We start from the raw sequence: 27,641 nt of genomic DNA, 5'->3' as shown, positions 1-27,641 counted from the left end.
ATGGCTGCCATTGGGAGCCAAGGATCCCAGGATATACGGTGTATCAGAAAGATAGGTTAGTAGGCAGAGGGGGTGGTGTGGCTCTGTGTATAAGAAATAATATTAAATCTTTAGAAAGAGGTGACATAGGATTGGAAGGTGTAGAGTCTCTATGGGTTGAGTTAAGAAATGGCAAGGGTAAAAGGACCCTAATGGCAGTTGTATACAGACCTCCAAACAGTAGCTGGGATGAGGATTACAAATTTCAGCAGGAGATAGAAAAGGCGTGTCAGAAAGGCAATGTCATGATAATCGTTGGTGATTTTAACATGAAAGTGGATTGGGAAAACCAGGTCAGTACTGGACCTCGAGAGAATTTGTAGAATGTCTAAGGGATGGCTTTTTAGAATAGCTTGTTGTTGAGCCCACTAGGGGATTGGCTGTGCTGGATTGGGTATTGTGCAATGATCCTGAGGTGATAAGAGAGTTTAGGGTTAAAGAACGAGTTCACATTGAAATTTGAGAGGGAAAAGAAATCCAACGTGTTGGTATTTCAGTGGAATAAAGGAAATTACAATGGCACGAAAGGGGAACCGGCCAAAGTTGACTGGAAAGAGACACTAGCAGGAAGGACAGCAGAGCAGCAATGGCTGGAGTTTCTGCGAAAAATGAGGGAAGTGCAAGAGAGCTGTATTCCAAATAAAGGACATTTTCAAAGGGAAGTAGGTCTCTACTGTGGCTGACAAGTGAAGTCAGAGCCGAAGTAAAAGCAAAAGAGAGGGCATGCAAGAAAGCCAGAGCTAGTGGGAAGATAGAGGATTGCGTGTTTTAAAAATTTGCATAAGGAAACTAAGAAGGTCATTTGGAAGGAAAAGATGAATTATGAGAGGAAGCTGGCAACTAATATCAAAGAAGGTAAGTATATAAAGGGTAAAAGAGAGTCGAGGGTAAATACAGGACCAATACAAAATGACGCTGGAGGTATTGTAATGAGAGATGCAGAGATGGCAGAGGAACTGAATGCATAATTTGCATCAATTTTCACAGTGGAAGACGTCTGCAAGTATACCAGACATTCAAGAGTGTCAGGGAAGTGAAGTTTGTGCAGTAAAAATTATGACTGAGAAGATGCTCGGGAAGCTTTATGGTCTGAGGGTGGATGAATCTCCTGGACCTGATGGAATGAACCCTTGGGTTCTGAAGAAGTAGCTGGAGAGATTGCAGAGGCATTAACGATCATCTTTCAAGAATCGACATTCTCTGGCACTGTACTGGATGACTGGAAAATTGCAAATGTTACTCCACTATTTAAGAAGGGTGGGAGGCAGCAGAAAGGAAACTATAGACCTGTGAGCCTGACATCAGTGGTTGGGAAGTTGTTGGAATCAATTGTTAGGGATGAGATTACGGAATACCTGTAGGCACATGACAAGGTAGGCCAAAGCCAGCGTGATTTCCTGAAAGGAAAATCCTGCCTGACAAACCTACTGCAATTCTTTGAGGGAATTACAAAGGAGATGTGGTAGACATGGAGTACTTGGATTTTCAGAAGGCCTTTGACAAGGTGCCGCACATGAGGCTGTTTAGCAAGATGAGAGCCCATGGAATTACAGGGAAGTTACTAGCGTGGCTGGTTGACAGAAAACAGAGTAAGAATAAAGGGATCCTATTCTGGCTGGTTGTTGGTTGCCAGTGGAGTTCCACAGGGGTCGGTGTTGGGACCGCTGCTTTTTACGATGTATGTCAATGATTTGGACTATGGGATTAATGGATTTGTGGCTAAATTTGCCAATGATACAAAGATAGGTGGAGGAGCGGGTGGTGTTGAGGAAGCAGAGAACCTGCAGAGAGACTTAGATAGTTTAGGGGAATGGGCAAAGAAGTGGCAAATGAAATACAACGTTGGAAAGTGTATGGTCATGCACTTTGGTGGAAGAAGTAAATGGGCAGACTATTATTTAGATGGAGAGAGAATTCAAAATGCAGAGATGCAAAGGGACTTGGGAGTCCTTGTGCAGGATACCCTAAAGGTTAACCTCCAGGTTGAGTCGGTGGTGAAGAAGGTGAATGCAATGTTGGCATTCATTTCTAGAGGTATGGAATATAAGAGCAGGCATATGCTGTTGAGGCTCTGTCCAGGGACTCACGAGACCACACTTGGAGTATTGTGTGCAGTTTTGGGCTCCTTATTTTAGAAAGGATATACTGACTTTGGAGAGGGTTCAGAGAAGATTCACGAGAACGATTCCAGGAATGAAAGGGTTGCCGCATGAGGAATGTCTGGCAGTTCTTGGGCTGTATTCCCTGGAGTTCAGGAGAATGAGGAGGGATCTCATAGAATCATCTTGAATGTTAAAAGGCCCAAACAGGTTAGATATGGCAAAGTTATTTCCCATGGTAGGGGATTCTAGGACCAGAGGGCACAACTTCAGGATTGAAGGATGTCCTTTTAGAACAGAGATATGGAGAAATTACTTTAGTCAGAGGGTGGTAAATCTGTGGAATTTGTTGCCACGAGTAGCTGTGGAGGCCAAGTCATTGGGTGTATTTAAAACAGAGATAGATAGGTTCTTGATTAGCCAGGGCATCAAAGGGTGAAAGCAGAGGAGTGAGGATGACTGGAAGAGTTAGATCAGCCCATGACTGAATGGCAGAGCAGTCTCAATGGGCTGAATGGCCTACTTCTGCTCCTATATCTTATGGTCTTGTGTTTCAATTTGTAGATTAATTGGTGATTGTAATTTGCCTTTGATGTAAGGCTGAGTCTATATTGTAGGCAACTAGCAGGAATGTGGGGAAATTATATTTAATTGTAAGATTAGTGAAAATCTGGGTTTGATGGTGCACGTGGACGGTGCGTCGAAGGGCCTATTTCTGTACAGGTGTCCCCCATTTTTCGAACGTTTGATTTACAACAACTGGCTGTTACAAAAGACCTACATTAGTACCTGTTTTCGCTAACCAAAGAGGATTTTTGCTTTTACCAAAAAAGATGCCCACTTTATACATGTGTTTACCCCGAGAAAGACTACAATGACCGTGAAGCCTTGTGCGGGCAGTTGTTTGCGCATGCGTGTATGTGCGTAGATATGTGTGTAAGTGTGTAGACATGTACGTGCTGATTTTTTTCTCTTCAAATCGATTTTGGCTCGCTGTCTTCCTGATATTGATAAGTGAAAGTACACCGTACCTACAATATTTCTACTTTATATAGGGTGTATATTTATCATATCATTCCTGCTTTTACTATATGTTAGTGTTATTTTAGGTTTTGTGTTATTTGGTATGATTTGGTAGATTAGTTTTTGGGTCTGGGAACACTCAAAAATTTTTCCCATATAAATTAATGGTAATTGCTTCTTCGATTTAACGACATTTCGGTTCACAAACGGTTTCATAGGAACGCTCTACCTTTGAATTGCGGAGGAAACCTGTACTGTATTGATATCTGACTCCTGATGGAAGACTCCAGATTTATTTTTTGATAGGTGCTGTTTCACCTTCGAATGCTTACCACAGTAATCTAACCTGGGTTGAAATACCTCCTTGGTTAGACAAATGCTGAAAGATGTTAGAGAGACAAAACCTTACTTATCAAATTCCTGTGCTTATCACCCACCCAGCTCCACCCATCCCCACCCTGAGCTGGCTTCATTTGCCTGCTTTTGTCTGTCGTGCTCTATCATTCACCCGCCTCTGGCTCACAACTCCACCCCACCCCCTTGCTTATCTCACCCCAGTGGCCCATCATCCTTCACCCCTTCTTGGTCCACCAATCATCTACTGGCCCCAGTCTCGTCCCCAGCCTTCCCTCTCCTCTTATCCTAGCTATCTTCCCCCCCCCCCCCCCCCCCAACTGCAGTCTTGGTGCAGGGCCTCGACCTGAAAGTTCGACCGTTCTATGACGAGCAAGTCTGTAAGGAAGGACGGGCAAGAGCAAGGTAATGATTGGACAAACTATGGTTCTTTACTCTGAAACAAAGGAGGCTAAGAGAAGATGCAATGGAAGGTTTTTAAAATTTATGAGAGACATAGACAGATACCTGGTATCGTATTCCTCATTGCAATGTCTAATATGAGAAGGCATGGATTTAAGGTGAGAGTGGGTAAGTTCAAAGGAGATGAGTGGGGCAAGATAGTGGTGAATGTCTGGAATGTGCTGACAGCGATAGTGGTGGAAGCTGATATGATAGTTGTTTAAAGGCTCCCAGATAGGCACATGAATATCGAGAGATGTTATGTAGATAAAAGCGATCACTTTAGTTTGGCCTTTAAATACTGGTTGAATTAGATGTTATCATGGATGGAAGTGCCTGGCTCTGTCTAGTAATGTTCTGTGTTTTATAATTCCCCGCCCCCCCCCCCCCCCCCATTGCCACCTGCATCTTAGATGCTGTTTGACCTGCTGAGTTTGAGCAGCATTTTTTGTGCTATTTGATAATACGTAGCAGCAGTAACACTTTTTGAAAGAAGATGTTCTTCAGAGTATTAATGAAATCTGCAGACATTATAATGGAACTCTGTTGTTAGTTCTGTTTACTGGCCATTCAACATTGAAGATGTAGCTGTCACTTGCTCAAAGTTAAAAGTAAATTTATTATCCAAGTACGTATATGTCACCATATATTATCTTGAGGTTCATTTTCTTGCAGGCATTCACAGTAGAACAAAGAAATACAATAGAGTCAATGAAAAACTACATGCAAAAATTGACAGATGATCGATGTGCAAAAGAGGACAAACTGCAAATACAAATGATAAATAATACTGAGAATATGAGTTGTAGAGTCTTTGAAAGTCAGCCCATACGTTCTGCTCAGTTGGACTATTGGCTTACTGTTGAGATGTGATTCAGATACAGTTCGTTAACTGATGTGAATTGATTGAAGGTCTGTGGGGTTGGTTACGGAACTCTCCTTAGATCATTATTGGCACTCCATCCCTTCCTGTGAAGCAGTTATGAATTCAATAAAATATTTCTGGAGCTTTCCACCTTTCTTTTAGAAGAAGATGAAGAACAGAAGCTGCATCTTGTCGGAATCTTGTCTTGAAAGTTGTTGGTCTGCGGCAGCAGCCCAGTGCAAAACGTTAACTCAGAGTTAGGGTTAATATCACTGAGGTGTATTGTGAAATGTATTTGTGGCAGCAGTACACTGTAATACAGAAAATATGTATTTCAGAGGATTCCAAAGATTCTTCATATTCTTATCAGATCTCTGTCCATTATTTTGACACTGGGATCTCTGGTGGCAATTCTGTATGTTTCAGTGCAAAAAGAATTCAATATAAAAAGTGTGGTAACTTCTACTTTGCAAAAAGACCACTCAAGAACTTGATGGCCAAAAGAGCATCTTTATCTGGGACGGCAAATGTCATTTACAATACAGAGGCTTCCAGGTACCTCGTGCGGCATGGGTGGAGGAACTATATACAATGCATACTGGGAGTAAAAAGAGCAGAAGCAAAGACCCCGCCAACCCCGGATTCTGCCTCTTGCTACCAACAGATTCCTGATTAGTAGTATTAACTTACTTTTAATATAATATAATTTAATATAATACTTTCTTTTTATTGATTTTTTAAATGCATTTCTACAACACTACAACAAACAAAAAAAAAACCAAGACCAAAATAAGAGATTAATACAGTGCAAGATAACCACACAATGATAATATGGTTCAAAATAATGATAAAAAAGCACCCAAACTAAAGTCGTGTAAAATTAGTACCTACCCCCCCCCCCCGCAAGAAAAAAGAACTCCAGACCAACCACAGCAAAATGTAGGAAATATAAGTCAGAACATTCAAAGCCCCAAACCTGTACGTGAAAATAAGAGCAAAAGATAATGATGCCTACTACCAAGAAAAAAAAGCTGAAAGTAAGGGACTGAAAAAAAAACTTAGTCTAAGGAAGAGTTATGAAAATATTCAAGAAAAGGTCCCCGCACCTTATGAAACTTTATGTCCGAATTAAGAAGTGAGTAGTGAATTTTTTCAAGGTCTAAACAGGACATAATATCATTAAGCCATTGAGCATGAGTGGCTGGGGCAACATCTCTCCACCTAAGAAGAATTAAACGTCTAGCCAGAAGAGAAGCAAAAGATAATGTTTGACGTTTAGTCAGACTCAAATGTATATCTGTCTCAGCCAAGGAACCAAAAAGAGCAATCAGAGGGTTAGGTGCTAAGTGGCAATTCAGAATATGGGATAGGGTTAGGAAAACATCTCTCCAAAATTTCTCTAGACTAGGGCAGGTCCAGTACATATGAATAAGAGAAGCCTCGCCATTTTTGCACTTGTCACAAACAGGACTAATGTTAGAGTAAAATCGGGACAATTTAGACTTGGACATGTGAGCCCTATGCACAATCTTAAACTGTAAAAGACAGTGGCGAGCACAAAGAGAAGTTGAGTTAACTGACTTGAGAATTGAGTCCCAGACCACATCAGATAAGGAAATATTTAAGTCATGCTCCCAAGCCATTCTAATTTTATCAAAGGGGGCGTGCCGTAAAAGCACTAATTTATCACGAATAAAAGATATTAAGCCCTTACCCAGTGGATTAATAGAAAGAAACAAGTCCACAGCGTTTTTCTCAGACATCTCAGGAAAGTTGGGTAATAAAGGATTAATGAAGTGTCTGATTTAGAGATACCTAAAGAAATGGGCATTAGGTAGATTAAACAGCAGAGAGTTGTTGAAAAGATGCAAAACGATTATCAATGAAAAGATCTTCGAAATGCCTAATGCCCTTTCTGTACCAATCATAAAATGTTGAATCGTGCATAGAAGGTAGAAAAAGATAATTATGTAAAATAGGACTAGAAAGGGAAAAACCATGGAAACCATTAAATTTCCTAAACTGGACCCATATTCGCAGAGTATGTCTGACAAGAGAATTAACAATGAGTCTAGGCAAACTACAAGGGAGTGCAGATCCAAGAAGTGCAGAAGTAGAGAGATCTTTAGAAGAATTCATCTCCATTGCTACCCATTTAGGGCGATCAGACTGGCTATGAAAAAAGGACCAGAAGATAAGACAACGAATATTAGCTGCCCAATAGTACAGATGAAAATTAGGTAAAGCCCTGCCACCTTTTTTAGATTTTTGTAGATACGCTTTATTAAGACTAGAACGTTTACCCCTCCATAGATAGGATAAAATAATAGAATCTAAGGAATCAAAGAAGGTTTTAGAAATAAAAATTGGTATAGATTGAAATAAATATAAAAACTTAGGATATACATTTTAATAACATTAACATGACCTACCAAAGACATAAAGGTGACCATTGTGACAAACTCTGTTTTGTAGAGTTCAAAAGATTGGCAAAATTTTCACGAAAAAGATCCTTAAAATTCCTTGTAACTGTAATACCAAGATAAATAAATTGCTTATCGACTACCTTAAAGGGGAGGTTGCGAAATACTAATGCTTGTGCTTCTTTATTAATTGGAAAAAGTTCACTCGTATGTAGGTTAAGTTTATAGCCAGAAACCTGGCTAAATTGATCAAGAAGTGAAAACACAGGGGGTAAGGATGTAGATGGATTCGAAAGAAAAGGTAAAATGTCGTCAGTGTAAAGAGCAACTTTATGCTCAACACCCCCCCTCCAGATCCCCGTCAGTTCAGGACAGCTTCGAAATGCAATCGCCAGTGGCTCTACAGCCAAATCGAAAAGGAAGGAGCTTAAGGGGCATCCTTGACGGGTGCCACGTTTAAGATTAAACGACTGGGATTGCTGAGAGTTAGTCAGAACAGAGGCGGTAGGACATAAATATAACAATTTAATCCAAGAGATAAAATTTTGACCGAGGTTAAATTTTTCTAAAACCGCAAAAAGGTAATTCCACTCTATACGATCGAATGCTTTCTCCACATCGAGAGAAATAACGCATTCAGGGGTCCCAATTGAAGGTGAGTATAAGATATTGAATAAACGCCGTATATTAAAAAAGGGAAGACAATTTTTAATAAAACAGGTTTGATCATCAGAAATAATAGAGGGTATAACATTTTCCAGTCTATGGGCAGGACTTTGGCCAAAATTTTGACATCAATATTTAGCAAAGAAATCGGCCTGTAAGAGGAGCACTCTGTTGGGTCTTTGCCTTTTTTGGGTAGAAGAATAATACATGCCTCATTAAATGAAGGTCGCAATTTGCCATGATTAAACGAATCAGATAATACTGAGAGTTACTGAGATGAAAGAAGTGAGGAGAATGATTTATAAAATTCTATGGGAAACCCATCAGGTCTAGGAGATTTACCCGACGACAGTGCAGAAATAGCAAAAGATACTTCTTCTAGTGATATAGGCTCATTAAGTTTGCTTTAAAATCAGATGGAAAGCGAAGGGATATTCAAACTATTTTTTAAAAAAAAGTCAACAGAAATATTATCATTTAGGGATTCAGAGGAATAAAGCCGAGAATAAAAATTCTTAAATAGGTCATTAATTTCAGAATGATTCGATGTAATATCCCCATTCTCCTTCTGAATCTTTGTAATATGTTGCTTAACTTTAGAACGTCTCAACTGATTAACTAGAAACTTGCCAGATTTGTCACCATGAATATAAACGTGACTCTTACTTTCAAGAAGTTGACGTTCGACTGGTAGAGTAGAGAGACGGTCAAATCTAGTTTGGAGTTCTACACACTTCTTGTACAATTCAGGGTTTTTAGTCTGGGCGTATAGTTGATCTAATACTTTAATCTGATTAATCAAATCTAATCGCTCTAAACAGGACTTTTTATTAAGATTTGTTGTATATGAAATTATTTGACCCCTCAAATATGCTTTCATAGCATCCCAGACAATCTGGGATGAAATTTCAGATGATGTATTGGTGTTTAGGAAATAAGTTATCTGATCCTTAATAAGTTTTACAAAATCATCATCCGATAACAAAGTTGAGTTAAAATGCCAATGTTTATTCCTCGGAGGGAGACCGGGAAGATTTAAAGACAAAGTGACTGGAGCATGATCGGAAATCAATATACCGGTACTCTGATAATCACAAGAGTGAACAAATGAAATAAGTTGATTATCGATTTAAAAAATAATCAATTCTCGTAAAAGTATGGTGAACATGTGAAAAGAAAGAATAGTCTTTCTCAGTAGGATGAAGAAAATGCCATGTATCGAAGATACCATAGTTAGAAGGAAAGGAATGAATAGCTAAAGCAGATTTAGTAGGTAATCTAGGAACAGAGGACGATCGATCCAAAGCAGGATCTAACCAGCAATTAAAGTCACCACCCAGTATAAGAGAGTATAAATTCAGATCTGGTAATGAAGAAAAAAAGCGTTCAAAAAAAGTTAACATCATTGGAATTAGGAGCATACAAGTTAGCTAGTATCACCTTAGTGTTATATGATTTGCCAGAAACAATAATAAAATGACCATTTGTATCAGATATCTTACTATAGAGTTCAAAAGGAACATTTGAATTAATAAGAATAGAAGCCCCCCTAGCTTTGGCCGGGAAGGATGAATGACCCACCCACCTTGACATAAGACGGGAATTGTCGAAGCTATGAATATGAGTTTCTTGGAGGAAGGCAATGTCAGCTTTAAGTTGTTTAATATGGGAGAAGACCTTCCTTCTTTTAACAGGATGATTCAATCCCTTTACATTCCAGCTCACAATTTTCAATGGACTAACCATGATCAATTGTTAAAACATAAGAGGTAGTAGGCATATATAAGGTCAGACATTGAAATAACAGTTTGGGAGCAAAAATATAAACATAAGCCAGTAAGATCAGGACACAGACAAGTCCTGAATAACAAGGAAAAGCAATAAAAACATTGGATAGTGTTGGTACTGGAGTATCCACCCCACCCTCGCAACCCAAAACTAGATGGCTATCCAAAAAAGCAGCTAGCTCTACAAGAAAAAAGACACCCCAAAAACCAACTTCCAGTTCCATGCATTGACATAAGCTCTATTTAAATAATATAGCAAAAGCTAGCTAACTTATGCACTACAAATCAGAATTGCAAACAAACAATATCATCGGAGAAAATATAAGACTTAATATGAAATAATAATCGAAAAATAATCTACCCGCGAGAAACTGTGAAAAAGTGGGGAAAAAAGGGGTAAATTTAAGAGAAAAAAGGACAGGGGAAAAAAGAGAAGGGAAATTTTATATATAAAGAAAGTACATAGCAGCCGTTTGGGGGAAAAAACAAGACAGATACAATAAATTGGCAGGGTGACCTTCAGTAAAAACTCTAAGCTTCCTGAATAAACTGAGACCAATTATGGTTCTCAGTAGATAACGTTATTCAAAAGTAAACAAAGTTACACAGATTAAATGAGTCCACAGGAAAGCTTTTTTAATTGACCGTTTAAGAAAATCACACCAAATCCGAAAGGAGACTAACTAAAACCATTTATGGTTCTCAGTAATTAAAGATATTCAAAAGATATTTAAAGATACTCAAATAAGTTCTGAGTCCGCAAAAAGGCTTTTGTTTTCGAAAGTACTTATTAGTCATTTTAGAAAGTCAAACCGGGTCCGAAGAAGTCGAAGTGGCTGGAAGACCTTCAATAAACTTCTCAGCCTCCTTGACCGACTTAAGCCATTTATAGTCCCCAGTAGTAAGAGTAATTTGAAGATCGGCAGAATTATGGAGAGAAGGTTTGAATCCACGATTAAAGAGCTCTTTCATAACACCTTTGAACTCGGCACGCATCTTCAAAACCTGGGGGGCATAGTCTTCAATGATACGAATGGTATTGCCTCGGTAGGTCAAGGTACCTCTCCAGCATGCCTCCTTGATCAGAAGATTTTTCACCTGATATCAATGAAAACGCAGGATAATTGGGCATGCTCTAGAACCCAAAACAGCTGGAGGAATAAATATTCTATGGGCTCTTTCTAACTCGGGTGGAGTCGGAAGAATTTCTTTCCCGAAGATCTCATATAGGAAAGATGAGAAAAATTCAACGGGAGAGCCTGTTTCAGTGGTCTCTAGCAAACCGAGAATTCGTAAATTATTACGTTTGCTCCAATTTTCGAGATCTGCCATTTTGGAAGTAAGTTTGCTGTTTTGTTCCGTTAAGTTAGAGCAGAGAGTTTCCAGCTGCTGAATGCGGCACTTTAAATCTTCAGAAGTTAGGTTAATGAGAGATAATTGTTCGGCTTGGTCATCCACTCTGGCATTAATCTGGTCCAATTTTGACTCCAGCTGACTGATAGAAGCCCTAAATTCAGTCTTAATATCAATTATAATGTCCTGTCGATTCTGTTCCAGGATAGAGAGAATCTCGGCAGACAGAGACGTAGAAGCTTTTTTCCCAGATTTAGGAATCTTTGTGGTCATTGTGAAATAGACGTATTCACAAGCAGAGAAGAAAAACAAATAAATTAACAAACTGTAATAAAAAAAAGGGAGGTACATAGTGCGATGGTAAGAAATGTAATGGAGCAAAAGTTTGAAGCAACTATACTATCGCCATCTTACCGGAAGTCCCATATAATACTTTTTTAAACTCACATTACAACACTTCTCCCCCTTTAAAATCCAACATTCCCCAAATATAGAAGAACTGGGAAATAAAAACAGTGGTATCGTTAGCAACAGGTTACCAATAGAAATACACCTAAAAAAAAAAGCCAAATTCAACATTCAATCTAACAACAAAAGAAACTATCCAATCAAAGATTCAGTCTGTTAGGAGGTTTGCGAGGGCGCTGCGATCTATGCACTACCACTGGTGACCCAGCAGGCACCGCTGGTGAGGATGTTTTGGGTGGATCTAGTGTTGGGGACACGAGAGGGGTCTGTGTGTCCGCATGAGAATGTCCATCCTCTTCAGGGGACTCTGCCCCCTCTGCCAGTGTGTCTCCCTCTAGCAAAGTCACTGGTGGACATGCTTTCCTGGTATGCATTAAGTGGTCATTGCTCCTTAACTGTTTTGGACTACTGAGGTACTTTGAAATCGGTGGCAAGCTATTCTCAGCATTTTTGGGATAAATGGCATCTGCAGGTTTGCCACCTGGCTTGGAATGCACTGAAGAAGGAACTTTGGTTTTTGAACCATCGTCATGACTGTGGCTCAGAATAGACCCAATTGCAAATTTTTCATAGAGTTCCTTGTTATAACTTGGAACTATCTGGAGTTCAACAGCAGAAAATCACAATGCATTTCGGAAAACCTCTTGTGCTTGAACAAAGGTCTTGTCTGTTAAATCACAGTCATTGATTTTGATGATACATTCATTCTCCTGCAGCAGGTTCTCTTTTCTTGAACAGCTGTTCTCTTCAATACCATGAATACTCAGGCCAAGGAATCTTCCACTCAGCGTAGAGTTAAAAGGCACCTCATGGATTCCCAGGGGGCCACCGCCTCCAGAAAATTCTACTTTCTTTGCCAAATCACTTGGAGTGCTTTCTGAATGCTTGTCTGGTGGTCCTGGAGGCTCTGTTCTTACATCGCCTGCGGGTGCCCAGTTTGCTACTGTTATGATTGGCTTCACATGCAGGTTCCTATTAGCAGGATCATCAGGCTGAGATGCACCTTGCTGTAACTGGGCAGGTGGCACAAGAGCTGGGTCACTGCTTCGCCGTACTAGAAGTGGCGTGCTGGCCTTCAGTGCTGAGGGGGTAACGTCAAATGCTCCTGTAATAGGCTGAAGAGCCCCTGAATCAATCTCGAACTTAATGTCCTTTCCCTTGACAGTGACTGTGGCATAATATGGTTCAGGTGGTCCCTCATCCATTTCCACCCCAAACATGTTGTAGGCACACACTGCCTCCTCGTCTGCTACTCCTAGGTGGTGTGTGGCTGCCTGTCTGTTGAGCTTTCCCCTGCCCAGGCTTAACCTTACCCTTTATGCTCCTGCATTTTTTAGCTAAATGTCCCTTTTTGCCCCCCACATGACAGACAGTATCTTTGAATTTACAAACATTTGCATAGTGCGTTCCTCCACACCGAAAACATTCCACCAGCTATTCCTGTCTACCAGTCTCCCTCCTGACTTGGAGCACTGTCGCCGACTGCGACCCCCCCCCCCCCCCCCCCATGTCCTTTCTGTATATCCTTGGCATTATTAGCAGCCAACTCCATGTCTTGAGCAATCTCTAGGGCTGTCTTGAAAGTCAACGCTGGGGTTTCCCCCAACAAGCAGTGTTGTACGGTGGCATTATTAATGCCACATACTAATTTATCACGGAGCATGTCATCCAACATGGCTCTGAAATCGCAATGCTCCGACAGCTGCCGAAGCTCGGCCACAAAATCGCCCACAGACTGACCTGGTTTCCGGACATGGCTGTGAAACTTGAACCATTGAACTATCACTGAAGGCTTCGGATTGTGGTGGTTCCCCACGAGCTTGACCAGTTCGTCGTATGGAATTTCTCCCGGTTTCCGCAGTGTTTCTCGCCCTCTGCATGCTACCTTGACTGAATGGAAGAGCACTTTTAGTAATAGAGGAAGATAACTGCACTGCTGCAAAGAGCGCTATATGAGGCTATTCTTGCTCATCATTCTATAATGAGTCAACCTATAGCCAGGGGCATGATGACCACCCTCCTGTTAGATAGTATGAGGTAACTTATTTTTTCTTTCTTCTCTTCTTATATTTGTATATCTGTGTACTTGTAATGCTACTGTGATGCTGTAATTTGGGATCACTGAAGTTTCTGTCTATCTTTTCTACGGCAACGTTTCATGTAAATGTGCTCAGTGGTTGGAAGGTTGTACCTGTGATGCACTAGGCCGTGATGTACGTTGTATAGGTGGGTACTTAATGGTCAGCGTAGACACACTGGGCTGAAAAGCCTGTTTTTCTGCTGTTTTGACTCACCACACTAAGTTGATCCTGGCTGTGCAGATGGCTAGTTGTTGCTTGTTTTCCTGCGCTTAGCTGCCACTTAGCAGAACAAGTTCATTTCCTAGGAGACACCAGTCTTGGCACTTGTTGCAAAGCAAACTCCTGCACACGGCTTATTCCAACAGAAGTCTGCTACTCAACTATTTGGGCCTAAGGCTACTGTGGGAGCCCGTAAACTAATATAAACTAATACAAACTAATACAAAACTTTGCCTACAGAGAGATATCAAAAAACTAGTTAAGGTGGTGGGTGACTTTAAATGATTTGAGAACTTCTTTCTTGAAAAAAACAGGAAGACTTGCTAATTTTGTTGGCTAGGAGGAACATGATTTTACAAAGGGAAGAAGAAGTGAAACCGGTAAATTGTTCATTATCTTTAATGTCCTTCATTTCTATGAATATTTTTCAATGTTGCACAACCAAAGTGGTAGTAAGCAGACTGGGAGACCGTTTCGCTGAACACCTACGCTCGGTCCGCCAGAAAAAGCAGGATCTCCCAGTGGCCACACATTTTAATTCCACGTCCCATTCCCATTCTGATATGTCTATCCATGGCCTCCTCTATTGTCAAAATGAATCCAAACTCAGGTTGGAGGAACAACACCTTATATACCGGCTGGGTAGCCTCCAACCTGATGGCATGAATATTGACTTCTCTAACTTCCGTTAATGCTCCTCTTCCCCTTCTTACCCCATCCCTGACATATTTAGTTGTTTGCCCGTTCTCCATCTCCCTCTGGTGCTCCCCTCACCTCCTTTCTTTCTCCCGAGGCCTCCCGTCCCATGATCCTTTCCCTTCTCCAGCTCTGTATCACTTTCGCCAATCACCTTTCCAGCTCTTAGCTTCATTCCCCCCCCCCAGGTCTTCTCCTATCATTTCGCATTTCCCCTGCCCCCCCCCCCCCCACTACTTTCAAATCTCTTAGTATCTGTCTCTTCAGTTAGTCCTGATGAAGGGTCTTGGCCCGAAACGTCGACGGCGCTTCTCCCTATCGATGCTGCCTGGCCTGCTGTGTTCCACCAGCATTTTGTGTGTGTTGTTGTTTGAATTTCCAGCATCTGCAGTATTCCTCGTGTTTGGTAGTAAGCTGCCAAGTTCGAAGTTGGAAAGCTGAACTCACTTAATTTGTACTCAAATGATTTATCTGCATTACATTTTGGTTCCCTTATTCAAGAAGAAATACACTGGCATTGAAGAAATCCCAAAAGAGATTCTTGCAGCTAATTCCTGGGGTGAAATTGTTTCATATCATAGGCAGCTAAAGAAATTAGTTCTGTATTCATTGGAGTTTAGAAGAATGAGAGGTGGATTTACTGAAACGCGCTTTCCTTGGGGAGCATAAGATGCTGAGATCTTTCCATGAATGGGATATAGTTATAAAGTTAAGGACAGTTATTTAAAACTGAAGAAAGAACTTGTTACAAAGGATGGTGAGTCTAGAATTCTAGAGTGTTGTTGGAGGCTAGATCATTATGGAGTATTTAAAAAGGAAGTGGATAAATGTTTGAAACTTAAGGGAATTGGCAGAAGGCTTGAGGCAGATTAGACATGATCATATTAAATGGTCCTCCAAGAGGACCACAATCTTGTCGTAGGGTTTAGAGGCTTGCGTGCCTCAATGACCTGGAGAGCCATGTTGGCTGGAGTCAGGGCTTTATGCTATGGCTTGGTAAGGTCACCCATGCCAAACGGGTCAAAAGGTAGAGGCCAGACTAAGACTGGGTTCAACGGTCCTCCAGGTTCATCCCAGGGCCAACAGCCCTGACTAGTAAACAAAATTGTTATGGGAAAAAACAATGAAGAATCCTCCTACCTCTGAGTGTGATGGTATTCCTAAAGTTCCACCTGGAACTTGCATGACTGACAGTAGTGAAAACTGAGAGGCAGCTACTGACATGATGAAGGAAGCTGTGAACACTGCCTGAGATGGAGGACTTTCGTTGTTGCCTTAAACGCCAGTGGCGTAAATAAACTACCGTAAATGGTGGAGGCAGGGTTTATGATCTGAGCTGTTTAGTTCATTATCTCTTCACACTAAAAAAGACTCAATCAAATCTCTGACTGGGCTTTGTACCTTTTGTTGCTGCTCTCCTCTACATGGTGTTTTCACAGGCCGATTATCTTCAATGAGATTGTTTTATATTTGCCAGCAATAATTGCTGCTCCTTTTCCAGTGTTTGCCATCATGTCTGTAGCTTACTGTAGTAACTATGACATAGTTCTTGGGCTGTATCTCTTTTAATTTATTTGTTTTAACATGTTCAACCATTTGTGAACAGTTCTGTTTGGATGATGACCTGGTGTTCCCTCAGTGGTACATTCCTCTCACTTTTTCTTGCTGATACTTTGTAATGTTGCAATGTAGGCAACTCTTCAAAGTTTTACAATGACACAGTAATCTTTACTGCTATTTGAGGTTTTTGTTGCGCCATTATCACATTTTGTAACCCTAACCTTTGCTAATCCCACTTTATCTTATCACTAAGGCTAATTTGAATTGACTCAGGGCATGGAAATTTCTAGATAATTTGATTCAAGTTTTAATCTGTTTTTTTTGGTGTGATTTTGGGAGGAATATATGGGGGGCAAGAATTGAATATATGGTTGGAGGTGCACAAGGCACCTGCCTGTTGTAGAAGAGGCAGTATACCTTGATGGGCTTTTGCTTGCCTTCCCTTTATCAAACTGCATTCTTGCTTCTGCTAGATTTTTTTTATATGAGGAGCAGCAATCAATATAAGGGACATGCAGGAGGCTGCGATCGCTAGGAAGGGATATGGTTCCCTGAAGGTCACAATGGGGGAAGAGCATGGGAGTTGCAGGGTCTGAACGTGGCACGAATTTTACAACTGAGATGCATGCTGGGACCCTGAGCCGGTATAGGTGACCCAAGGCAGGGACGATGGGCAAATAGAATGGCGCAAAATGAAATTGTGAGCGGCATAGTTTTGCATGATCTTTGATTTAGACAAGAGAGATGAAGGTTGTATTTTAGAGTTAAGTCACAAGGGTGGATGAGGATACCTGTGTTAGATTTGTTGAGGTCAATGGAAGCTAGAAACCTAACATTCAGGTTGTATGCAGTGGGTCGGTTGCCATGTATGTAGTTGGTCAAATTTAGATAGGGGTAGTCTATAACCTGATTGTCATGAACATTGAATTCTCCAGTTTGAGTTAACTCCAGTTTGAGGTCCTCCTACACACGTGCAGCGTGAGCACTCCCCTGCCCCCTGTTACTGTCTCTTTTCCCTCCTCCACTGACCCCATCACCAACACACTCCTATATATGCCCTTCCTCTACTGTTGCCATCTGCCCTTTTCATGTCCTAATTTGGTTCCTCGCTGCACCTTCCTTTCCTATCCGATTCCATCACCTGTGGCTCAATGTTTCCCCTGCCTATCACCTCCTAGCCTCCATCAATAATTCCAATCTTCTCTCCTCACCTGGATGCACCTATCACTTTCCAGCTCTTGCTCTCCACCCTTCCTGCTCATCTCTTTATACTAGATATATCCCCTCTACTCTTGCAGTCCAGATGAAGGGTCTCCACCTGAAATGTCAACTGTCGGTTTCCCTCTGCAGATGCTGCCTGACTTGCAGAGTTCCACCGGCATTTTGCTGTTTTGATTGAGACATGGTCCCTCTTCAGAAAATGAATTCTTGCAAAGGTTCTGTTCTGACTTATTCTCTTGTTTTTTTTTTAAAAAAAGAGTTGGGAGTTGGTGAAGGCAAATCATGTTTTTCAGTCCTGCTCTACCATTCACCGAGTATTTGTTTATTATTTTCACATGTGTCAGCATGCAGTGAAAACTTGTCTTGCATAATGTTCATACAGATGAAATCATTACACAGTGCATTGAGCCAGAGGAACGTAAAATAGCAACAATGCAAAATAAATGTAGAAGTGACTGAAAAAATGCCGTGCAAGTAAATGATGAGTGCAAGATCATAACAAGGTAGAATGTGAGGCTATCCTATTCTACAAGAGGTCCATTCAAGAGTCTGATATCTGTGGGATGGAAACTGATCCAATTGTAGCCTCAGTGGAACTTTCTCTTTCTCTTCTGGCAAGCTCTGTCTTGAATACCGTCATTAAGTCTGCCTCCACAGCTCTCTGGGATAGAAAATTCCAGAATCATGGAGATCCATGAAAATTCCATGATCTGCCTGAGAGAAGTTGTTTGTCCTGATCTCCTTATATGAATGGCCCCTCGTTCTGAAACTGCACTCTCGTTCTGGATATCCTGATTGGGGAAAATATTCTGTCAGTACCAACCCTATCAATCCCTCCTTGGGGGGGGGGGATTAATCACATGACAAATAAACTGTCTTATAATTGTCCTGAAGAATCTCAGCCCAACACTTTGACTATTTTTCCCTAAATGCTGCCTGACCTGCTGAGTTCCTCCAGCACGTTCTGTTCTGCTTCTTGTTCCCCGCTACGTCTTGTCGCATTGCTCTGTTTGTTTACAAGGCTGAGTTGCTAGCTTGGCACTCAACCCAGCACGGATGGAAAGCGTGCAAGGAGCCGGCTGGAGTCGAACCCAGGACTACTCACCTCAAAGTCCAGTGTAGATGCCACTATTCCACTGGCCACCATTTTGTGTGCGTTGTCTTATCATTGCCCATATGAATGCAGACACAACCTGCCTGCTCAAACCCTCTTCATCCCTGGAGTCAACCTGTTGCTGTCTCTTCTGTATTATTTATTTACTCTCATATTCTATCTTTTTCTTCTTTATAATATTCTTTCAGCCATGGTTTTCTTTTTTTAAAAAAAAATCTGCATCTTTTGGCCTACCACTAATTTTTGCAAGATTGTATGCCCCTTCATTAACCTCATCTGCTTTTTTAATTCAGTTTTCTTGGGAATGTTGCCTTGATTGGATGGTTTGTTATAGGGAGAGGCTGGAGCTGTTTTCCCTGGAACAAAGGATAGTGAGTATTTATTTCACAAGATGGGGGGGGGGGATCTAAAACTAGATGACATAGATTTAAGGTGAAAGCAGAAAGATTTGAAGGGAACCTGAGGCTCAAGTTTTCAAACAGTGGGCGGTCGGTAAATGGAATGAGTTACTAGAGGACATGGTAGGGACGGGTACAATTCTAATGTTTAAAACACACTTGGACAGGAACTTCAATGGGAAGAGTGAAGTTTAAATTTTTCCTATACTTGTATTTTTTAATGGATTGCAGTGTATTGGTGTTATAAAACCAGAACAAATTCAAAGCTTAAGTCAGTGCTAATAAATCTTATTCTGACTGAATTTTATAATTTAATGCTGCTCATAGACATTGCAGTAACAAAAAGTACATTTTACTTTTTTAACCACTTACTACTTAAAAAATTGAGAGAAAATGATTAAATGTTTGCATGGCTAGGAGAAAGGATTGGAGGTTTTCACTAAACAAGCAGAGTTTCAGTAAGTACAATGGTTTTAGTACTTGGCCAATTCTCTATTTTTAAGAATACGTACACAACGCTGGAAGAACTCAGCAGGTCAGGCAGCATTCGTGAGAAAAGAGTAGCCAACGTTTCGGGCCGAGACCCTTCATCAGGAATGATGATGAAAGGTCTCGGCCCGAAACGTCGGCTACTCTTTTCTCACAGATGCTGCCTGACCTGCTGAGTTCTTCCAGCGTTGTGTATGTATTCTTTGATCCACAGCATGTGCAGTTGTATTTTTGTGTCTCTATTTTTAAAGCTGCTGGGCTTGTTAACACACCGGATTAGTTACTGAACAAATATTGAAAGCAACAGAAAGATGAATTTGTATGTCACAGGGCAACCAGGGAATGTAGACTCAGTTAATGAATTATGGGAATAAAAGCATAGTGTGGTGGATTAATTGTGGTCTACCTAATAACCTATCACAAACTCCACCTTGGGGAAGAGGGCAGGATGTTGGGGCAAGTGATTGCAAGGCTGCAATGAGCTTTCAGGAAAGGAAGTGTGTCCTTACTTGTTTCGGTCTGCAATATGACTCCAGAATCACTAGTGATCTTAACTGACATTTCGGATGGGCAGTAAATACAGGGTAGTTGATTACGCCAACACCCCGTGAATGAATATAATTAACTCTAAACCCTCCCTGCCCCCCCCCCCCCCCGTCTCTTACAGCCAACTGTCCATTTTTCTGGATAAGAACAGAAAGTGTTACAGAGCAGAAGCAATCATTTGTGAAAGGAAGCCAGAAAACCATAACACAGCAGGAGAAAAAACTATTACTAATGTAAGCCACATTTCATCTCACATTGAATTAGTTTAGGCTAATGCTTTCTGAAACTTCATTTTATTATGGTGAAGAGCTACTTGAATTAATAGTGTTTATATTTTACTCGTATTTGAAGGGCTTGTGAACTTGTGTTTGGAGAATATCAGTCTCTTGCAATGCCAGATGCCTCCTGACTGTAAAGGTATAGAAGATCATTGCAAAAACTCTACAATATGTGTTGGGACAGTTTGGTGTGCTACATGTGCCTGACGTGCTTCTAAAAATGGAGTGACATTGAGATGCCGGTCTGTTTTCCCTCCTGGTGTCTTTTTTCTGTCCTGCCAACTAAGGCTGTAATTTAAGAATTTTCACCTTTGTCCCAGTAAAATGAGTTTAGGCACAGCAAAACTAAATCCCTCCCCCCCCCCCCCCCCCCGGCAGAAAACAAGTCAGTTAAACAGGTTTCCCTTTCGTTATATGTTACCTTGATCACTGGGAATAGGATATCGCAAAGCAGTGCCCTGGTGTTTTCTGAAGAGTTTATCTCTAGTATGTGTTTGAGTACGTCCATGATTTGTCAAATTTGTTCTTGCTATTACAGCTCTGCTTCATCATCTTGTTGAAAGCCATACGAATTTTTGTGCTGAGTTGATACATGGAATGTGTAGTTGCTTGTACACCTGCCTCAAATTCACCGTGTATTTCAGGAATCTGAAAAATAATTTCATTGCTAACTGGAGTTAGGTCCGGAAATACAATTAGATACAGTGAATTGCCCATCAGATTTGCTAGTGTTATCTTCTATTATTAACACAGTAGTTAACCTGGAGCGTGACCTTAGGCAATGACAAATCTCATGATCCGACTGCATGGAAGAAGGTAGCTGTATAAAGGTACACAGTGGTCAATTTGTGGCTCTCGAATCCAGTTTCAGCTTTTGAAAACGTGCTGCAGTTTACTTTTACAGGACACAGGTTAGTCTTCCCTGTACTATCTTTTTGATTGTCTCTAGAAATTTCTAGATTTTACTTTTGACATTAAGTCTGACGTAGACAAATCCATGAGTAACATTGGACTTTTTTCACATGTACAGAGCTAATTTTTAGAATCGTAGTTTTAAAGTGTTTTAGAAATTGATAGCTACTGTGCAATATTGTTAGGCAAGCTACTGTACAGCCTATTGTGCAGAAGGCAGTTAAATTAATCCAGGCACTGATGCCATTGCAAAAACATCTGAAAAATTGTACCTTTGACTGATCGCAGCTAAGTTTAATTGAACATTCATTGAATCCATTAGTCATGTTTCTTCTTGTATTGGAATTATTGACAAATCTCATGATCCGACTGCGTGGAAAAAGGTAGTTGTACAAAGGTACAGAGTGGTCAATTTTTAAAGGTTGGTCCTGAACATGGGCTCTTCTGGCTGTTGCCATCAGCAAGAAGGTAAATGACCCTGAGGAACAGTTACTACCCCTCAACTATCAGGCTCTTGAACCAGTGGGGGATAACTTCACCCAACTTAATTTGTCCCATCATAGAAATGTTTCCACAACTTATGGACTCACTTTCAAGGAGTTTTTGATCTGATATTCTTGATATTTATTGCATATTTACTTATTATTATCATTTCTTTCTTTGTGCACAGGGTATTTGCACAGTTTGTTGTCTTCTGCACTCTGGATGCCTAAGTTGGTGCGGTCCTTTATTGATTCTATTATAGTTACTATTCTGTTATGGATTTGATAATACCCACAAGAAAATTAATCTTGGGGTTGTATATGGTGACAAACAGTATATGTACTTCGATAAATTTACTTTGAAAGTTGAAATACACAGCTCTTTTCGTTTGTAAGTTCGTTCCCTATACTTTTTTCCTCTACTAAAATCTCTAGTGACTAAATTAGCGTGATAATGCAGTGTTTGCATTTTCATGTGAATGATCGTGTGTTCACTGATGCTTCTGTCAAAAAACTTACATTGTTTACTTGACTTTTGAAAGTTCACATTGGTTTGCATTGGTAGTTGTACCAACAATGCTAGATTCAGTTTAATTTCTGCACTAAAAGGGAAATAGTACCAAGGGAAGAGATACATGGCCACAATGGGTGATTTTTGTGTTTGCTTTACACCAGAAATTACAGAAAATTCTTAATTCATTTTTTAAAAGCCATATTATAGATAAGCACATGGATAGAGAAAGGTTTTCGGGGTTTCCCAACCTTTTTTATGCCATGGTCGGCCATTACCTGAGGGGTCCTTGGACCTTAGGTTGGAAACATTGGTTTAGAGGGTATTGGGACAAATATGCTTGCTGGCAATATGGTAGACATAGATAAGTCGGGCTGAAAGGCCTGTTATTGGTATTCGTTTATTATTGTCATATGTCTAAGATACAATGAAAAGCTTGTCTTGCAGGCTGTTCATACAGATCAAATCATTACACAGTGCATTGAGGTAAAACAATATAGAATAAAGCATAAAAGCTACTGAGAAAGTGCAGCTAATCAGTAAAGTGGAAGGTCAAAACACGATAGATTGTGAGGCCAGGAGTGCATCTTATCAGAGAAGAATGAAGATGGCTTCATTCATATTTACTTACCTCGTCATTGAAATGTTGGCACAACCTATGAATTCACTTTCAAGGACTCTTAATCTCACGTTCTCTATTTATTGGTTAATTATTCATTATTATTTGAAGATAATGAATCTCAGGATTCTATAAGGTGACATGCATGATCTTAGGTACTAAATATACTTTGAAAGTTCATTCAAGAGTCTGATAACAGCAGGATAGAAGCTGTCCTTAAGCCTGGTGGTATATTTTTTGGCCGATTGGTAAGGGATGAAGAGAAATTGTTTGAGTTCGGGTGGGTCTTGATTATACCTGCTGTTTTACTGAAGCAGCAAGAACTGTAGACGGAGTCCGTGAAGGGAAGGCAGTTTCTTGTGGTCACTCTGCAGAGCAGTTGCCAGACCAAGTCCTTGAGCATTCAGATAGAATTCTTTCCCTGATGTCACAATAGCAGTTGGTAAGAGTCGTTGGGAACATGCTAAATTTCTTTAGCCTCCTGAGGCATCAGAGGCATTGATGAATTTTCTTGGCTGTGGCATCAATGCAGTCGGATCAAGACACTATTGGTGATGTGTCTCAGGATACCACGGGACTTGAAGCACTCAATCCTCTCAACCTCAACACCATTGACATAGACAGGAATATGTGCACCGCTCCCCCCCTCCCCCACCCCACCCCTGAAGTCAATGATCAGCTCTTTTGTTGATCATGAGGGAAAGGTTGTCATGACATCATGTCACTAAATTCTCTATCTCCTTCCTGTATTTTGACTCATTGTTCTTTGAGAAATGCCTCACCGTGGTAGTATCATCTGCAGACTTATAGATGGAGCTTGAGCAGACCCTAGCCATGCAGGCATGGAAGTAGGAGGCTGAGGACGCCGATTTTTGGAGCATGAATGTTTAGAATAATTGTGGTAGAGGTGTTGCTGCCTAATGTTCTGGGTTAAGAAGGACTGTAGATATGAGGGAAGATGAGAATGTAATAGCTTACATTGCATAAAAGGGCAGTATGGTGGCGTAGCAGCTGGTGTAACACTTTGCAGTGCTAGTAATTGGGGTTCAGTTCCCACCACTGTCTGTAAGGAGTCTGGAGCTTTTCCTTGTGACTGTGTGGATTTCCTCCAGGCGGTCCGGTTTACATCCACATTCCAAAGGCGTATGGATTAGTAAGTTGAGAGCGTGCCATTTTGGTGCCAGAAGGGTGGTGATATTTGTGGGTTGCCCCCAGCACATCTTTGGACAGACGGTGTTTCACTATGTTTCAATGTATGTGTGACAGATGAAGCTCGTCCTCCTGTGTATCTTCATGCAGCAGCACCACCATATGGTTGCTGCACAATATTAATTTAATGTACTTCATTGTCAAAAAGAGCTTCACCAACATGAGAAAATGTGCAGATACTGGAAATCTAAGAAACAGACATGAAAAGCTGGAGGAAATCAGCAGACCGGGCAACATCTATAGAAAAGAGTAAACAGTCATTGTTCTGAGCCGAGACCTTTCATTGGTCGACTGTTCACTCTTTTCCATAGATGCTTCCTGGCTTGCTGAGTTCCTCCAGCATTTGCTGTGTGTTGCAGTGATCCTAGCTTGATGAGTGTCAATGCTCAATACTCAAAGGAATTGTGGTGAACTACATATACCTGTCTGGACACGCCCCTCTGTTGACTGCTCCTGTGGCTCCTCCCACTGACCCCTGTATAAAGGCGGTTGGAGGCACTGCTCCCCCCTCAGTCTCCAGGATGTTGTGTGGTCGTTTCTTGCAGCTAATAAAAGCCTGTCGTTTGCCTCCCGTCTCCGAGAGTTATTGATGGTGCGTCAGGAATCTGCTAATTAATTACATTGGGTGGCTTCGAATGCCAGAAATTTAAATCAGTTTGGACAGTAATGTTTCGCCAACTTTGTTTCCAGTTACATGTCCTTCTACAAATGTTGTTGAGTAAATGAAGTCTCAGTATCATATTACAAGTTTGTATATTCCAGGTTATTTCCCGATTATTTGAGCATTTTGATGAGAAAATTTGGGAGATTTGAAGTTGTAGAAATCGTTACGTACATAATTGCATGCCATCTTAAAAAAATATGACAAGTTCATCCATCCAGTAGTTGATACTACTGCAAAACTGATAAAGGGATTTGAATATGTATTTCTCTACTATAGATGTTTGTGGGGAAGTGAACATGTAGCATGGCTTCTGAAGTAATCAGGGCATGATTTTGAAGGTAGTTTAAGTTCTTCTGAGTCCTATGTGAATCTATTTACTCTAATTTGTATTAATCTGGAACAGCTTAATGCTGATAACAGATGCCTTGTGCAGGAAGGCACAGAGTCGACTGTACTTCCTAAGAAGGTTGGCGTCATTCAATGTCTGTAGTGAGATGCTGAAGATGTTCTATAGGTCAGTTGTGGAGAGTGCCCTCTTCTTTGTGGTGGCGTGTTGGGGAGGAAGCATTAAGAAGAGGAACGCCTCACGTCTTAATAAGCTGGTAAGGAAGGCGGGCTCTGTCGTGGGCAAAGTACTGGAGGGTTTAACATCGGTAGCTGAGCGAAGGGCGCTGAGTAGGCTACGGTCAATTATGGATAACTCTGAACATCCTCTACATAGCACCATCCAGAGACAGAGAAGCAGTTTCAGCGACAGGTTACTATCGATGCAATGCTCCTCAGACAGGATGAAGAGGTCAATACTCCCCAATGCCATTAGGCTTTACAATTCTACCGCCAGGACTTAAGAACTTTTTTAAAGCTATTATTAATGCTTTTTGAGATAGTGATTTAGATGCATATCATATTTTTTACTGAGTTAAGTATTGTATGTAATTAGTTTTGCTACAACAAGTGTATGGGACATTGGAAAAAAAGTTGAATTTCCCCATGGGGATGAATAAAGTATCTATCTATCTATCTATCTATCTAATGTATTTGGAATATGTATTCCATTTCCCCAGTGCAAGTGTTTTTAAAATTCACTTTTAATTCCTTTAGGTATATGATCCTAAAGGGTTGATTGCATTTCTTCCTCCATTCAGTAGATGTGTACTCTTCTTTGCAGGCTACAGAAGTGAAGAACCCACTGCAACAATGCAAGCAGAGGAGCTGTGGTCACACCTTCGTGTTCCAGAATTGGGGGAAGTCCAGCAATTCCTGCGCTCTCTTCCACCATCCACTGTAATAGGAATTGGTACTATTGCAGCTCTTGCAATCTACTGGTATGCTACGAGACCCAAAGCACAGAAACTGGCATGCGACCTGTCAATGCAGTCTGTGGAAATTGAAGTAAGGTTTGAAATTACTAATGAATTTAAGAGTATTGTGAATATTAACATTTATTAAAGCAATCTATGCAGGTTGATTAACTGTGATTGTTTTTGTTAAGGTGAGTTGCATACAAACAAAAATAGAGGAAAATCCTGCTTATGCTGGAAATCTCAGATAAAAGCAGGAAATGCTAGGAACGCTCGTAAGGTCAGTCCCAATCAAAACACATCAACCTGAAATTATTAGTTTCTTAGTGGGTGGTGTCTGACCTGGTGAGAATTTTTTTGACCAACCTGCATTTTCTGCTTCTAACTTTGCAACACTAAGCAGTTGGAGAAAGCTTGCAATAATTACTTTAAGAGGACTGCAATTGCAAAATAATCTTGATTTCCACTGCTTTAAATCCAGTTGTTAAAACCCATCAAAGGGGTAATTAAGAGCAGTGGTCCCCATCTGGGTTTCACGATCCCCTTGGTTAACGGCAGGTGTCCATGGCATGAAAGACGGTTGGGAACCCCTAATTCAGAAGGATTTACTTACTTCAGGCATGGACTTCAGCGGGTAGCGAGGTATTCTAATGACCACACTGTAAACTGCCTTCACTCACAAGTCAAAAAGCAGCTAGTTACCTTAATTGGTCAGTATTAAATTTATTTTACTGGTGATCCTACTTTGTGTATCTCTGCCATTTCTAGATTTCCCCCCTTCACCTGTCGACTGAGTATTCTCTTTTATGCAGCTGTGCCAAATCGCCCTAGTTAGTGTTCTAATTCCTAACCCTATATTACATAAAAGCATTCTCCTGAGTTCCCCTGTTAGTCCTTTTCTTATTGTGCAACTTGTCCTACAATACTTGCATTAACAGTACAAATATCTGTGGTATTCCAATACAATTCTTGGATTAATTGTAAAATGTCTGATATTAGAAAAGAAACTTGGAATATTTAGAAGGAGTTTATGTTCCTTCCCCTGATGTGTGTGGATTTCCTCTGATTACTCTGGTTTTAAAAATAGGAAATACATCAACTTTCCATACTACAGAATTTTACTGCCAGCATTGCTAAATGAACTTAAAAGATTCATGCATATGAATGTGATAAGAGTTCTTTATACATGCCTGAATCAACAAACCTCGAACAGCAGTTGAAAAGTTAATAAAGCTTAAAAAAAACAACTCTTTGGTTGGCTCTCTATCCATCACCTTGAACATTGATTCCTACAAGTACAAAGGGCACTGCAGATACACATCTAATAGCACCTTCCAAACACACAGCCCAGAATTACAATGGGGGTTGGGGATTCCCTTTTAAATCACACACCATATTCAGTGGATTCTGGTTAATTGGTCCATTTACTAATTGGGACAGCTGCTTATTTGGGACAATTCTTAAGGAACAAAAACTGAGAACGTAGTGCCTCAAATTAACAAAGGGTATCTCATCTATGCCTCTTTATTGGGACAGTCAATTGCTGAACATGCCAATTGTGTGACATTGTATGGCCATTAGACACTCCACTGTGTTTGGAGCGAACAATTTTTAAATAGTGTCACTTGTTGGGTTTTTTTTTGTTCAAAGACCAGTGAGCTTTGACACTGGTAGTTGGCAAGACCATTTAGAATTGCTTTGCTCACTGCGGTTTCAAGCATTCAGGATTGGAGATGCCTGAAATGGCTAGGAGTGAAAATGAAACAATTTCACTACTTCGTCAAGTTAGGAGCTTCGAAGAATTTTAACGTATTGATAATCAT

At 40.7% G+C, this 27,641-nt stretch overlaps 1 protein-coding gene across 10 annotated transcripts in view; it reads left to right on the top strand.

Moving 5' to 3' along the window:
- LOC140728963 (long-chain-fatty-acid--CoA ligase 1-like) overlaps positions 1-27,641 on the top strand; it is a 199,243-nt gene that overhangs the window by 92,710 nt on the left and 78,892 nt on the right. For 6 of the 10 annotated variants that reach the window (XM_073048125.1, XM_073048126.1, XM_073048131.1 and 3 more), the window contains one exon: positions 25,686-25,909. In XM_073048125.1, the coding sequence (XP_072904226.1) occupies positions 25,686-25,909 (224 nt within the window). Of the gene's footprint in view, positions 1-19,964; positions 20,076-20,550; positions 20,619-20,638; positions 21,032-25,685; positions 25,910-27,641 lie in introns of those variants that run through there. The other 4 variants (XM_073048129.1, XM_073048130.1, XM_073048127.1 and 1 more) reach the window with 4 other exon arrangements.

This window comes from Hemitrygon akajei, chromosome 6 (assembly GCF_048418815.1).
Source record: "Hemitrygon akajei chromosome 6, sHemAka1.3, whole genome shotgun sequence".
Taxonomy (NCBI): domain Eukaryota; kingdom Metazoa; phylum Chordata; class Chondrichthyes; order Myliobatiformes; family Dasyatidae; genus Hemitrygon; species Hemitrygon akajei.
Note: the sequence above shows the minus strand (reverse complement) of the source record. Positions and strands in the feature narration are given on the sequence as shown.